Source organism: Sceloporus undulatus, chromosome 5, assembly GCF_019175285.1.
Source record: "Sceloporus undulatus isolate JIND9_A2432 ecotype Alabama chromosome 5, SceUnd_v1.1, whole genome shotgun sequence".
Lineage (NCBI taxonomy): Eukaryota > Metazoa > Chordata > Lepidosauria > Squamata > Phrynosomatidae > Sceloporus > Sceloporus undulatus.
The window spans coordinates 25,653,211-25,668,506 of NC_056526.1; the positions used below are offsets into that span (position 1 = coordinate 25,653,211).

General features: G+C 38.6%; 1 protein-coding gene across 8 annotated transcripts in view; it reads left to right on the plus strand.

The window, feature by feature from the left end:
* Nucleotides 1-1,192: 1,192 nt before the first annotated feature.
* LOC121931354 (cystine/glutamate transporter-like) overlaps nucleotides 1,193-15,296 on the plus strand; it is a 40,934-nt gene continuing 26,830 nt past the window's right edge. For 2 of the 8 annotated variants that reach the window (XM_042469026.1, XM_042469034.1), the window contains exons 1-3: nucleotides 2,046-2,266; nucleotides 10,941-11,110; nucleotides 12,038-12,130. Coding sequence is in view for 1 of the 8 variants with exons in the window: in XM_042469034.1 (XP_042324968.1) it covers nucleotides 12,121-12,130 (10 nt within the window). In the remaining 7 variants the exon portion in view is untranslated. The other 6 variants (XM_042469027.1, XM_042469030.1, XM_042469028.1 and 3 more) reach the window with 6 other exon arrangements.

Genomic DNA, 15,296 nt, shown 5'->3' on the forward strand with positions numbered 1-15,296 from the left:
TTTCCCACACTCAAGAGACAACTACAGTCCCACCTCATTTAACAAAGGTTCTGATAAAGAAGCTCCTTTTGACGAACTCTTTTTACATCCACCCAGCCCCCTTTTCTCCCTGTCCACTGTTTATCTGGAAGGTTTTTGTTGTTGATTTTTTTAGCAGCACCAGCACTGGAAGGATGGTGAAAGAGGACAGATGTTCGATATTGGGTTCAGTACTGGGTTGCAGCAGCCTGTCCACAGTGAAAAATGCAATAAAACTGGAGCTGAGAAAGAATGAGATTCTGTTCTAGCTGATCCTACTATAGGTGTATGTAAATGTTATATCAGCAAGGTAAACAGCAACTCCAGAATCCCTTACTGAGCATGCATGAACAGCACAACAGACAGAAAGGAGAGAGCAGATAAGCCTGCCTCACCAGTTATCCCCATCTTATTTAAAAAGCACAAATCTATAGATCTGCCCACAAAATGGAAGTCATAACAAGTTGGCAAAAGAAAAAAAATCACCCTGGATGCATTCTGAAAAGGGCTTTCAGGTGGTCTGTAGAAGGTTTAGATGTCTTTATTTATTTATGCAAGGTTTAGCAGAGCTAGTTATTCCATTTCACATGAGCACATAATTACTCTTGGATAAAGAGTTATGCTGACATGTGTGAAACTACTACTCTTTTCTGTTGTCAAAGATACATAGAAAACAACCAGCAACCAGATAAAGCAGTGGAGAATATTTTCATGGACAGAGGTTTTCCAGGCAGTGCCACAGCCTGAGTGGCTACCCTCCTAGGTGACAAGTAGGGTGGAAAGAAGAGCAATTCCTGTCTGTGGGTTTTGTTATAGGAGAAAGAAGAAGATGAATGTGTCTTCCTAATCTTCTGACTAGGAAGATGCTACTTAGTGTATTTTTCCTGTTTACTTTAACCTGTACTGTAGTTCTTCCATGTAACCAGGTGTCCCCCAACAAGGAAATGTCCTGAGAAGGCTCTTCTATTGTGCTCTACCCCATGCTATGGGGTGAGGAAGGGAAGACGTAAGCAGCATGCTAGATTTGCCTTCTCTATCAGATAAATAATATGCATGAGGATACAGTCAACTCTGACCTACTGTGGCCGTGCTAAAAAAAACCCCAACTCTTTCTCATAAGTCCAAAGTTCCTCTTCTCTTTTTCTTGTTATGAACCTAGTTGACACACTGGATATTCACCTGCAAGAGCTGGCTGGCTTCTTGTGCTAGTGTCCAAAAGAATAGATTTGTTGTACTTACTCTGAGCTTCAATTATTCTTTTTATTAATTTAGTTCATGACTAATGACCTGATAATGCTGGGGTCAGCTCAAGAGCCAGTGAGATCCAATGTCATGAGATGTTTAAAGTTCTGGACTGAGATCCAGGTTCAAATCTCCAATGAAACCCACTGTGTGACTTGGAGCCAGTAACTATCTCTTAGGTCCAAAAAGAAATAATCCAGTATGACACTGCTTTAAGTGCCCTGGCTCAGTGCAGGGCAAACATGAGAATTGTAGTTTATTGTGGCACTAGAACTCTCTGACAGAGAAGGCTAAATGTCTCACAAAACTAGAGCTCCCAGGATTCCCGAGCATCGAGCCAGGACAGTTAAAGCAGTCTCAAACTCAATTATTTCTGCCATGTGTTTAGGACCTTAGTCTAACCTCCTTTACAGGGTTCGTGTGAAGGTAATGCATGGAGGAAGAGAGACACATAGACTGCCTTGAACCATATACGCCACCTCAAGCTCATTGGAAGAAAGGTGAGTCCTGCAGAATGAGAGCCAGAACTGCATAGCTTCAAAAGATCTGTGCAAATTCATCAGTGCAAAGAACTGAACAAGATCTGCCCCTTTTTCTCCACCTGGTGATCAGTGAATGGAGTCCTAACAACCCAAACGTGAATACTACTTCTGCTTTGTCTAAGTAATTTCTCTAGAAAATGATACTTTCCCCATTTATATATATCTAGAGAGAGAAGGGGAAAAGTCATGATGTAGCAGTCTGATCCAAAAGTTTATTGGCAGAAATAAAAGAAGGGTAAGCATTCTGGGGCCAACGTCCCTGGCACTGTTCAGAACACGGTTACATTTTGCAGAGCAGTTTCATGTCTCTCTGCCTCAATTTCATCATCTGTCAATCAGACAAGAAAACTGTATTTATCTGTCCCTTCAGACAGTTTTACTTGTTAATGTTCATACAGTGCTGTGAAGGAGTAAAACTTTCTCTGCACTACAATTCTACATTACAACTCTGTTGGAAGCTAACGGTAGGCACAAAAATGTTTTTGTTGGAGGAATGGGTTTGACTGAACAATAATGTTCTTTTATTTTGGTGGTAATTTGTTGCTGTAAAGTGAGGTGTTTCCCCTCTTGCTTCCCTTTGGATGTATAATTTCTTTTTCCTTTCCTCTGAATAAGAACAGGTGGATACTATTTGAGTTGGTGCAACAGGGAGAGCAGATTCAAAAGCCCTGCTCAGCATGAAGCAGATTGTTTGATGCTGGGCCAGTCACTGCCTCTCGGAGCCTTTTCAAACTACACAATTATAGAACTATGGTTCTACTTTAATTGTCATGGCTGAATCCTGTAGGAGTATGGGATTTGTAGTTTGAGGAGGTATTGAAGCTCTCTGGTTGAGAATTCTACATCTCACTCTGTAAACTGCAAATACGGTGGACTCTCACCATCTGTGGGCTTGCTATCCACAGATCTGTTCGGGGAAGCGTTCCCAGGCACTGTGTGAAAATTTATCTGATATTTGATTAGATAGTGGATGTTGATGTTTTAATTGTTGCCTGTTTTTTTAACTAATTCTATTTTATATTACTACCTATTGTTTATATGTATTTTGTAGATTGTATGCCATTGGCAGGTTTTATATTTTTATTGATTGAGTTTCTGTATGTACAGCACTGTGTACATTTATACTGCTATAGAAATAAACTATAATAATAATAATGAGTATCCATGGACAGCAAGCCCTGTTGTTGTCAATGGTGGTGCCTGCACAGTTCCACACTAGCAGCCACACACATGGTGTGCTGCTGTTAGGGACAACAGGACATGTCTCATGTTTCTTCTTCTCTGCAGGGGGGTCTGGAATGGATCCCCCACAGATACAAAAGGCCAACTGTATCAGGTTTCCATATGACAGAACCATAGCAGTTAAAGTGGAGTCACAGTGTGGTAAGTGTATAGTGTAAAAAGAGTCTTCAGATTATGAGGAGATTGTTACATGTGGCTTTTAAATCATTATTAGGTCTGGAAAATAGTGGCTTTGATGATACTTACTGCACACCACTGTCTCTGACCCATAACCATTACTAGGCCATCCCTTTTCATTGATGCGGAAAACCTGTCATTGAGCTCTCAATAGCACAAGTCCCTAGGTGCAAAAGTCATTCCCAAGGCAATTGCAGGGTGTCGGTGTCTCCTCCTCTCTCCCCTTGCTATTCCCAAGCAGCTTGATTATCTTTTTTGATTTCTTCTCCTTAAAAAAAAATCAGTTAATCAAGATGGAGATAACCATCCCCAGCCTTCTGTGAGAACATAACAATTGCAAGTAGACTGCAATTGGTATGTTGTTTGTATTTAGAGGTAACAAAGCCATCTCCCATGTCTAATTAAAAAACATTTTACTAGTGTTAAACTTTATCATATCTTCTGTCTTTAATTCTAATTCTATAACAAAACTATGTGTTGTATGAATTAGAATTTTCTTTTCTTGTGCGAGTTGTTTTATGTTTTTTGGGGGAAAAAGAAGACTGTAAAAAGACCCTCACCTTTATGTAACGTAAAGTGCAATCCTACAGATGTTTTATTGGAAATCTCAGCTGGGTTCAGGCAGATTTACTCTTGGCTAAGTGTGCATAGCAATGTAATTTCAAGGTTTTTCTTTTTTTTCTGTAAAGAAATGCATGGATACTAGGTTTGTGATTATTTTTCTTCATTGTTTTCGTGACTGGAGGGAAAGCAGCATGTTGTGTATGACTGAATTTAAAAACAATGATCTGGGAAGTAGAAAATGAGGATAATAATGCTGCATAGGGTTAAAAATAAAGTATGTTCCCTCAGCTACAACTTGGGCTTTTAGGTTATTATTATTTTTGGTTATAAATGGATAACAGCTGAACTAAGAGGCACCCAGTAGAGATCTATTCAGAGGAGCAGTTTGGGTTTGAAAGAGAATTAAGATATTGTGCCAAGTGATTTAGACCTTCTACACTGGATGCTTGCAACAGAAGGTGAGTGGTTTCCAAAATCTTGGAAATTCTTAACATTTCCTTCAGGTATAAAATATTAATGGCAGTCACTGAGTTACAGTTGACAGATTGCTGAATATAAGTAAGCCAAGTATAAGGTTCCAACTTAACATCTTTCTTTCTTTCTTTTGGCTCCTGTTCCTGCTTTTTAAATTGCAGTTTGATAATGCTTATGATCATGATGTTAAAAATAAAAATAAAAAGCCCACTGATTATTTTTTTTATTACAACGGTTAATTTTACTTGAAGGGCACAATAGGAGGCAGCTGTTCCTGGTCAGTTGGCAATCTTAGCTAGAAGGTAATCTGTACATATTTTATCTTGAGTGATTTAAAGTTTCAAAGCTATACATAATTATTTAGGATTGGGGTGTTCTATGATCTGAGGAGAATATTTTAAAATGGCAAGGTGAGACACCCCCCATTTGGCCCATGAACCATGAGATTAAACTTCTCTCAGTTGAGTGGTGTTTACTTTTTACTAAACGTCACTAAGCATCAATGCTTTCTGACTTCAATATGTGATCTCCAGCTATTGGCAGTTTAATATGAGCAGGTGATGAAAGCTTGTTTTAAACTTTGTTTTAGTCTACGTAGTTTTGATTTGCTTTACATCTGCAGGAAATGTGAATGTCCATTAACTGTTACTTGCAACGAACTGCACAAAAAGAAAGATATTGCAAAACACTGCAAATAATAATAAAGTGTCAGAACAAGCAAATAAAAAAGATTGCAGGGTAAAGAAAGAGTAAAAGTTAACCTTTTTAAAGGATGTTTTGTTCCTCTCTTGGAGAAGCTTAATTGGGAAAAAAAACAACCTTGATCAAGGTAAAAACAATATTTCCACCATTATGCCAGTCAAAGAATGAGAGCCAAATGATTTAATTTTCTTTTCCTTTCCTTTTATCATTGGATATGTATATATCATTGTATATATCATTGAAACACCATACCTCCACTGTGACTCGAAGCAGCTTTATTTTGGCTGTCTGTAACAGGCCATAGTTTGTTTAATACCTGAGAGATGTGAAATGACCAACTTGTGAGATTTTGGGTGGGTCGTGGGATTCAACATACATACCACTGCATGACTTCGGATTTCAGACTTATCAGATATCAGACTTACTGATATCAGATATCAGACTTACTTATCTATGCTAAAACTCTTCTGGACTAGACCCTATGCCTTTTGATAGTAAGTCTTGGTTTGAGTTGGCAGTGAGATACAATCATCCCTCTGTATCCATGGATTCAACCATCCATGGCTTGAAAATATGGAAAAATGTACAAATTCCAAAAAAGCATACCTTGATTTTGTCATTTTATATAAGTGACAACATTTTGCTATTGTTCTTGTATATAATGGGACTTGAGCATGTATAGATTTTGCTATCCACAGGGGATCCTAGAACCAAACCCCCGTGGATACCAAGGGCCCACAGTACTTTCTTTTCAGGTTTATACAGCAGTTGTGTTTGCCATGGAGTCATCCATCACTCCAGTACACTGGTACCCCGGGTTACGAAATTAATTCGTTCCGCCGCCGCTTTCGTAACCCGGGATACTTCGTAAGCCGAATAGCCCATAGGCGCTAATGGGGAAAAAGCCGCGGCTGCGCCGCGGCTCCATTTGAAACAGCGCAGAGGTTTTTTCGTAACCCGAAAAAACCTTCGTAAGCCGAAACAATAAATCCCTATGGGATTTATTCGTATCCCGAAAATTTCGTAACCTGGGTATTTCGTAACCCGGGGGACCAGTGTACAAGGTTGTTGTTGTTGTTGTTGTTGTTTTAAAGAAACGGTTACTTGACAGTCCATTCTCCCATTCAAAAGGTACATGACTGGAAGCTTTTCTCATACATACAGTTCTTACATTCAGATTGTGTTGGAAGTTTTTTTTAAGGCGGTCAAAGCAGAGCTGCAAATACATTCACATCAACTCCTAGCAATTTTTATTATATTGTCCACTGAAAGGAAGTATGTGAATTAACAAAAAGGAAACATTTCTAATTTTTTATAAGTTTAGAAAAAAATGGTTAAAACCAAAACTGATCTAGGATTGTAAAAGATTGTCATTCCCTTCTCCTTTTGTGTCTTGTCTTTTTTAGATTGTAAGCCTGAGGGCAGGGATATGTCTAATTAACAAACTGTAAGCTGCTCTGATAGCCTTGGCTGAAGAGCGAGGTAATAATAATAATAATAATAATAATAATAATAACTATTATTATTATATACTATATATCTGGGATTTTGGGGGGGGGGTTTCAGTAGTTTGCATTAAAGAAACGTTGGAATCATGTGGTTCACTGATTAAATTGTATGTATTCCTTTGACTCCATTTGGGTCCAAAAGCTAGAATTGAGTGTTCATTTGAACTTTAACTTTAAAAATGCATTGCCTTGTGCTCTGGTGGCTGGTGTCTTCCAAGTTAGTGAGACAGTATATCCACTCTGCACTTTAAAGGAGTTTTCCAAAGTACTGAGCCTATGAAGGGGTAAGTTTCAGCAACTTGGATAGCTCCTGGAGTGGATTCACTGACATGGAAGTCAACACTGCCCCAGTGTTTCTTGCAAGAAACAAGCAAAATGTGACTAAAATGTGTATCCACAGGTAGAGAGCCAGAGTGGTTAGTGGTTTGAGTGTTAAACTCTGGAGACCAGGGTTTGAATCCCTGCTCAGCCATGGAAACCCTCTTGGTGACCTCGACAAGTCACATTCTCTCATCTTGAGAGGAATGCAAAGGCAAACCCCCTCTGAACAAATCTTGCCAAGAAAATACCCTGATAGATTTGACTTACAGATGCCATAGGATAGGACTTGAAGTCACACAAAAACATTTCACAGCTACATACCTCAGAGGTGTAAGCACAAGTTCTCCAGTAGAAGTACATGGGAATTTAAGCACTTCTTTTTCACACTTAATACATGTGCAAAGCACCATTGTAGCTGGTATTGCTGCCTTCTTCAAGACAGTGTCCTACAAAACTCTTGGACTACAATTACAACTTCCCACCGCCATTCTATGGAATGGAGGGAATTATAGTCCAACACATCTGATTGGTATACTATATTTAAGAGTCAAACTGGTTATAGACAACAGTGAAAACCAGCCCCTTTGGACAAATAGGGTACTGCCTCCTTCCTGCCAGTTTAGTACCTAGAAATATTGCACACATTTCTTCCTGCCCACAGTAGTACCCAGCTTGACAAGGGCATCAAACCACTTTGTTCCCACTCTTATCCCCATTTTTAACTCTTCCCTTTGCTCTTTCTCTTCTCTCTTCATCTGTGGTCTGTGAATTATGACCATCCCCCATTCTACTTGTAGGAATTTTTTCTTTGGAATTTTTTCTTGAAACTGGCCAATGCAACTTGGGTGCAAAGTGTCATGATTTTCCATGACCGTCACCCAGAATGATTTTCAGATGAATTACAACTAGTCTCCTCCTTTACTTCTAGTGAGTTCCATCCACTCTGCCCCAGTCTGGAATTGTGACTTAAAAGCATTAGTACTGAAACTCAGATAGGAGCCCAAAACACTCTGTCAAATCCTGAAGTTTCAAACACTTTTTGATTCTTGTTGTCATAAGACAGACAGACACTTACACAGAGACATATTCCTTTATTGTTATAGATGATACGTATGTAGGAAGGCATATTGGGATACCACGGGATGCTTGGGCAAGAAAGAGAGGCAACAATGCACATGCTGACATGTTTTGACAGTGCTCTCTCCTTCTCTTGGTCTAAGGACTAAACGGGATGTGATATTATTGATGACAGGCAACCAGATTCCATCTATCAATGTTATATTACCATTCCCATCATTCCTGACCATTGGCTAGGACTTATGAAAACTGTAGTCCAAATCATTTGGAAAACCACACCATCTCTACCTATACTTTTTTAAAATAAAAAACTCTTTCTTTTAGAACCATGTAAGACAGTGAGGAATGAGATTTTTAATTTTTTTTTAAAAGGAGCAAAATGCAAAAATAAATAAATCATATACAATAAGGGATGCATGAGGGTTACTTCAGAGAAGTTATTACATCCCATGTTAGACAAGATAAATCAGTGCTGATCACTGGAGCTGAAATGGTTAAAGACACAAGCATTTTAGAGGAATCTGTTGTTTGTTAAAATATTGTAACCCTGCAGGGGATGCTTAGCTTTATTTTTGTTTTCTTCTACACAGCTAAAAAAACAGTTGCAGGATGAGAGAGTCAAAGTCTGTCATTTGGTTTCCAGCTTTGTTCCTGGGAGCAAAAAGAGCTGCCCCCAGAAACAGCAGTGTAGGAGAATCTGAAACTTGTATTACTCATAGGACTTTATCACATGGGGGGAAAATAAATTAAAGAGGATTTATCCCGGCAATAACCAGGTAATAGCCAGCAACAAATCATTCATGAGATTTCCCTGTGAATGATTTATTACTTGTTATTACCTGGCTATTGCCAGGAATAAGTCCTCTTTAATCATGACGGCATGTGAAAATCTTCAACGCGATCATGCAATTTTCACAGGCTAATGTCTATTTAAACCCCTGCTTTTCTACATTTTCCCCTGTTTGATAAAGTCTCTAGGTTGCTGACGTTGCCTGTAGCAAGCCAACAGAATGCAACATTTTGGCCGACATCCCCAAACACCATAATTGTCTGTCAAAGATCTGGGGTAGAAACTGGAACCTGCAACAGATTCTTTCTGGAGTTGCTTGAATCATACCACAGCTTCCTTTCTAGAGGAGAGGAAACAGGGACCTATTTACAATATAAAGCAAGGATGGGCACATATGACTCCGGATACTTTTGTATGGCAACTTCTATAGTTCCTCACCACTAGCTATATTAAGTGGGGCTGTCAGAAATTCCAGATGTTACAGAGCTGCAGATCCCACTATCTCTCACCACAGGCTGTACTAGCTAAGGCTGATTTATTTATTAATTGCATTTATATGCTACCTTTCTCCTGGAAAGGGATCCAAGGCAGCCACAGATAAAAACAGTTTAAAACTTTACAATAATAAAAACATTAAAACAGTTAAAATCATCTTGCTAAAACAATATAAAATTGCAATAAGCACACAATTTTTTAAAAAACATGAATAAAACACACACCCTGTATAAAAGCCTCCCTGATGATGATTACATATTAAAAGCCTACTTCAATTTGCAGTTGAACTAAGCCCACAACATCTTGAGAGCCACAACTATCCACCAGAGCCAGTGAAAACCCTGTAGATAGATTTTCATTAAACTCTTGTGTCTTCCTTTTATCTCCATCTCATGAAGTTTTGGGTAAGGGAGGTTTTATGGTGAAGACAGGTATGTTTGGGGTGATGGCAATACGAGGCCCAGGTTTTAGCAGCGACCAGGAGTGCATTTGCACAGTTAAAGCTGGTGCACCAACTATGTCCATTCCTGAAGAAGTCAGATCTGACCATGGGAACACATGCCTTTGTTACATCCTGTTTGGATTACTGTATGTGCTCTGCATGAGGCTTCCTTTCAAAAGTGCTCAGAAACTCTAGCTGGTCCAAAGAACTGCAGTCAGATTGCTGAGATGGGTACAGTGAGCACAACATGGCTGCTGGTCTATTTCTGGGTACAATTCTAAGTGCTGGTGGTGACATATAAAGCCCTATATGGCTTGGGCCAAGGCTACTTGAAGAATTGTGTCTCCCTGAATGGGCCAATTAAAGCTCTACAATGTTCTGATGAAGCCCTTCTCTCTGCCCCGTCCACCTTCCCAGCCTCATTTCGTAAATCCAAAGGACAGGGCCTTCTCAGTGGCTGCTCCCAGTCTTTGGAAGTTCCTCCTTTGGGAAATCAGGATAGCTCCCTCCATGCTCTCTTTCCATTGGCAACTGAAAACATTCTTGTTCAATTAGGTTTTTGGAAACTGAATGGAATGTGGTTTTTTTAATGATGTGCTGTTTATGGTTTGTATAATCTTTGAATTAATTTTAATGTTTTTAATGTTTATTAAAGTTTTAACTTTTTAAATAGTTTAATTGCTTTTAAATAACTTTTATATTAATACTTTTTTCCAGGTTTTGTATAGTTTGTAATCTGTATTGGGTTGTTTTTTTTCCACAATAGCGGTCTGCTCTCGTGCCTCAACAAACTACAGTCCCCAGAATTTCATAGCTGAACAATGACAGTTACAGTAGTGTTAAACAGGACTATTTCTGCAGTGCGGATGTAGCCTTAATGCACAATTAGAAATGATTCATAGACCTTAGAAATGCAGAGCATCTCACCATAGTGAGGAAGGCTGTTACAAGGTAATCTGTCTGCCTATCTGGTCAATCTGCTGCCCAGGTGCTAAATGTTGATGGAATATTTCAAGCCTCCCAGACCTCCCATTTTCTGGTTCTTCATGCTTTAAGTGAACTCAAGTAGTACTTTGTATGGGATGTCCTTGACACTGAGGTCTGTCTTTTATAAAGGAAGGCATAGTCTTCTTAAATAAGGAATCCTTGAAAAACATCTGAGAAAATCTGAGAAGTCTAGCAATTTAGATTAGAAAACTTCTAGTTTACTTATAGAAATGGAGAATAGCTAGTGTGTGTGATCATCCTTGCTGCTAGTTTACCCTCTTATTTTTCAACAGCTCCGTGATCCTGCTTATCTCTAGTGCTTAAAGCTCCCACATTCCTTCTCTTGCTTGTTTTTCTAGGGAAGTTCACATTTTCCTCTACCTCCTCACAAAGCCTGAAGAAGAACGTTCTTCACTTGGTCATTTCCACCAACTGACATTGCTCTCAGGAGAAGATGATGTTGTTCTCTTTCTTCTGGGACCACTAATACAGTATCAACCCATTTCTGTGGGAAACTTTTAATGGTGGGGTAAGTTTCTTTTCATATTTACAGGCTATTGCTATATTTGGCAAGGGTTTGGCACTTGTAGTTGTTCGATTGAAATGGGATTAAGCTGCATTAATTCTGCAGTGTGGCAGCAGACTCTCTTTCCATCCCTCATCCTTTTGACTCTTTTTTTTTTTCATTCTATTCATCTTAGCCCTCTTCTAATGATCTTTCTCAGCTGACTCTTCTCACTTTTCACTCCACCTATCATTCCTGTATTGTCCATCACTTGCCCTGCCATTATTTAGATGGGAAAAGATGGAAAGCTGTTGTCCATCAGAACAGTCAGAACTGGATTAGATGGACCAATGTGGGTTGACTTTGGCATAAGGCAACCTCACACAGAGATGGGAACCCATGCTATCAGATGCATGAAATAGACAGCACACTCTTTCACTCCCAGAATTCCCAGCCAGCATGGTCATTGGCCATGTGAGTTGAGGCATTCTGGGAGTTGTAGTCAAAAACAGAATTTCTAAGCTACGTCTCTCTCACACATTTGATAAAATGGGTTTTGGTCCACAAACATTTGTGCCAGAACACCTTAATGCATTTTCAAGACTGGTCATTTCCACCAACAGACATTGCTTTAAGGAGAAGATGTTCTTGGTGTCTTTCTTTTGGAACCACTAAGACCATATCAATGATGTTATATGGGTGTGTGTGTTTTAGTTATGCTTTAATTTTTTGTATGCTTTTAATGCTAATTTTATATTGTTTAAATCAGATGATTTTAACAGTTTTAAAAATTTACTGTAAAGTTCTTAAATGTTTTTATTTTGTGAGCTGCCTTGGGTCCCTTTTTTGGGAGAAAGGCAGCATAAAAATAAACAAACAAACAAATAAATAATAAATAAACCCATTTCTGTGTGATACTTTTAACTGTGGATGCTGTTGTTTTTGCTGCAGGACACTCACAGGACACTGTTGTTTTTGGTGAAAGAGATTAACCTAGCTGTTGCATTGGAAGAGTTCAATTTAAACAAAGCCTGATGACTACAGGTACAGAATAGAAATGACAGGCATGCAAACTAGACACTAAATTAATTTATAATGGAAGGTAATGATAAATTTCAGTTAGGGAGAGTAGTGAAAATAAAGATTTAATTTGCCTGGACTCTATCTGAACCTTGAAATCTACCCACAGATCTCTTGGGACCCCAGGTTAAAAACTCTTGCATTAGATGCTCGGGGCAAATGAGAAGAAATTAAGATCAACAGAGCCATTTACATTATTTGGACCCGCCAGAACTTTTCTGCAGACCTGAGTGGGTCTATTAGGAGAAACAGAGGGGAATGAACCTTGTCTGAAGAAGAGAGAGAGAGAGACAAACAAACAAACAGAAGCTGCATCCACACTGCAGAAATAACCCAGGTTGAGACCACTTTAACTGCTGTGGCTCAATGCTGTGGAATTCAGGGAATTGTTTTGTGAGATATTTAGCCCCGTCTGTCAAAGAGCTCTGGTGCCACAACAAACTACAGTTTCCAGAATTTCCTAGGTGCGCTCAAACAATTCAAAATCAAGATATTATAAATTCAGTCTATTTTAGTTAATGACATAGCTAAGCAAATATGCAGTTTGTCCCATTGATATCAACTGGGACTGCATCTGCACTGCAGAAATAATGTTGTTTGAACTGTCAAGGCTCAATGCTATGGAATCCTGGAACTTATAGTTTGTTGTGGTGCCAAAATTCTCTGATGGAGAAGGCTAAATATAAAATGACAAATCCCAGAATTCCATAGCACTGAGCCATGGCTGTTAAAGTGCTGTCAAACTGCATTATTTTTGCAGTCCAGATACAGCCTGGGTTTACCAAAACATTCTTTTACCTGTATTGTTTGCCACTGCAGTTTCTTTCTCCCCCATTTTTGCTCTGTATGCCTTCAAGAGCTGATGACTTGACAGTCTGTTTTGATTCTGTTACATGGTCAGAAAAAAGGGATGATACGTAATAAAACAAAATCTATTTAACACAACAATTTAAGGGAGGGCAGTTAAAATGTCTCTGATTCTTTAAGTAAGAGTACAGTGTTAATGCAATGAAAGAGGTGTGAGTTAACAAAGTGACACAGTGTGTGAACAAAAACCAGCTTTGTAAATATTTCCTTTATACCAAACACATGCAGAATATTATTAAACCCAGCTGCAAGGATTAACATACTTGCATTTTTAATCTGTTAAGTAAAGGAATTCATGCAGAACTCAGAAAACTTACTTTTTGGTATGACAATAAAAATACAAGCATAAAAAGCAAGCATGACCAGTGACTATGGGAAATGTGGCTGCCAAAGTAACATGTTCAAAATTGGTTGGTCTATGTGTCGGTTGATTATCTTCTATCAGTCATGTTGACCCCACAATAAGTTTCAGGCTTGGAAGGCTAACTTGATCATGCAGCTTCCTCATTTACAAAGTCCTCTCAGATGAATGCAGTTCAAAAGGATGCATGAATGAACTTCTCAATCCATTTCAATGTAAAAGGAAGTCCTTGTAGCCATTGGGGGATTTTGATGTTTTCCTCTTCGGGACCACTCACTTAAATACACTTATGGGTTCCCTTGTACAAATAAGATCCACAGATGTAAGTCCAAGAATATATGCATCGATCTGCTTGCCTTACTGGTTTGTCTAATTCAGTACTTTCTATGGCTGCATCTGCACTGCAGAAATAATCCAGTTTGACAGCACTTTAAATGCCTTGGCTCAATGCTATTGTAGTTTGTTGTGGCACCAGAGCTCTGACAAACACTAAATGTCTCACAAAATTACAGTTCCCAGAATTCCATAGCATTGAGTTAATGTGCTGTCAAACTGGATTATTTCTGTAGTGCAGATGCATACAGCCTGTTAGAGGTTCGAAAAGCCAGTTTGGAAGACTAAAACTCTTAGAAACTCCTTTTTGCCACTGGCCGTGCAACCTGGGAGAATCTGAGAATTGTAGTCCAAAGCAACAGCCTTTCCAAACTCTGGTGGTCTTCTATTTTGACTCCAGAGAGAGAGGGAGAGGGAGAGAGATAAAGAAAAAAAATAGGATATTGATTTGCAAACAGAATTGGCATAAGCTAAGGGACATTTAGAAATTTTATTATAACTTAAGTACAGTGGGCCCTTGGTATCTCCTGGGGTTTGGTTCCAGGACCCTCAGTGGAAACCAAAATCCTTGGATGCTCAGGTCTCATTATATACAATGGCATAGTTAAATGGTGTCCCTTCTAGAAAACAGCAAAATCAAGGTTTACTTTTTGGCATTTATACCTATGGGGAATATCTCCCCCCCCCATCTATGGCTGAATCCATGGATAAATAATCCACAGAAATGGAGGGCCAATTGTACAATGAATGAAAACAAATGAAGAGCTCAGTCCAACGGTTTGTGTCTTGCAACATTTTGTTCACACAGTGACTGGTCAGATACCTCTGGGGAAGCTCACAAGCAGGACACAAACATAATAGTAACTCTGTCATGCTCAGGTATCCCAGCAACTGGGATGCTGCTTTTAATACTGGACTTGCTTTACAACCATCGTGACTAACAACCATTGTTTGCTCTGAATTTGTCTAATTCCTAGTCAAAGCCAACTAGTTTGATGGATTTCACTGCAGTTTGCACAGAGCTTGGAAACACTTTAACATTTTGTATTTGTCTTTTAAAAAGTTTTTTTTTACTATTATAATTAGTATTATCTGTATTTTGTTTTAATTGATATTGTGAATCACTTATGGGGGGAAAGGCTGGATATAAATTTTAAATGTTAGGTAATAAAACAAGAAAACAAACAGACATTTAAAATTGATTTTTACCCTTAATTTGTTTTTAATGATGATCTTTATTTTATTTTAACAGTTAAGAAATATCAGGCTTAACCATTTGAGTAATAATTAATGTTTCATGTTATTTTAATTTCACAATTACTCTCTTTTTGGAAAGGGAGCAAAGTTCAAAGCTAATTTTAATAGGTTTAAGTGTACCTAATTCAATGCAGGATCATACCTTCAAAATGGCACTCAATTTATTGATTACACTTCTCATGTCTAATCTTACAAGGTACTTCATTATAAGTGAAAAGTAACAGAAAATCAACACTTTAAAAAATGATAAATGGCCTCCCACTGTTGCTTTCTGCAGTTCTAAATACAAAGTGAATGTCAAAGGAAGCAATA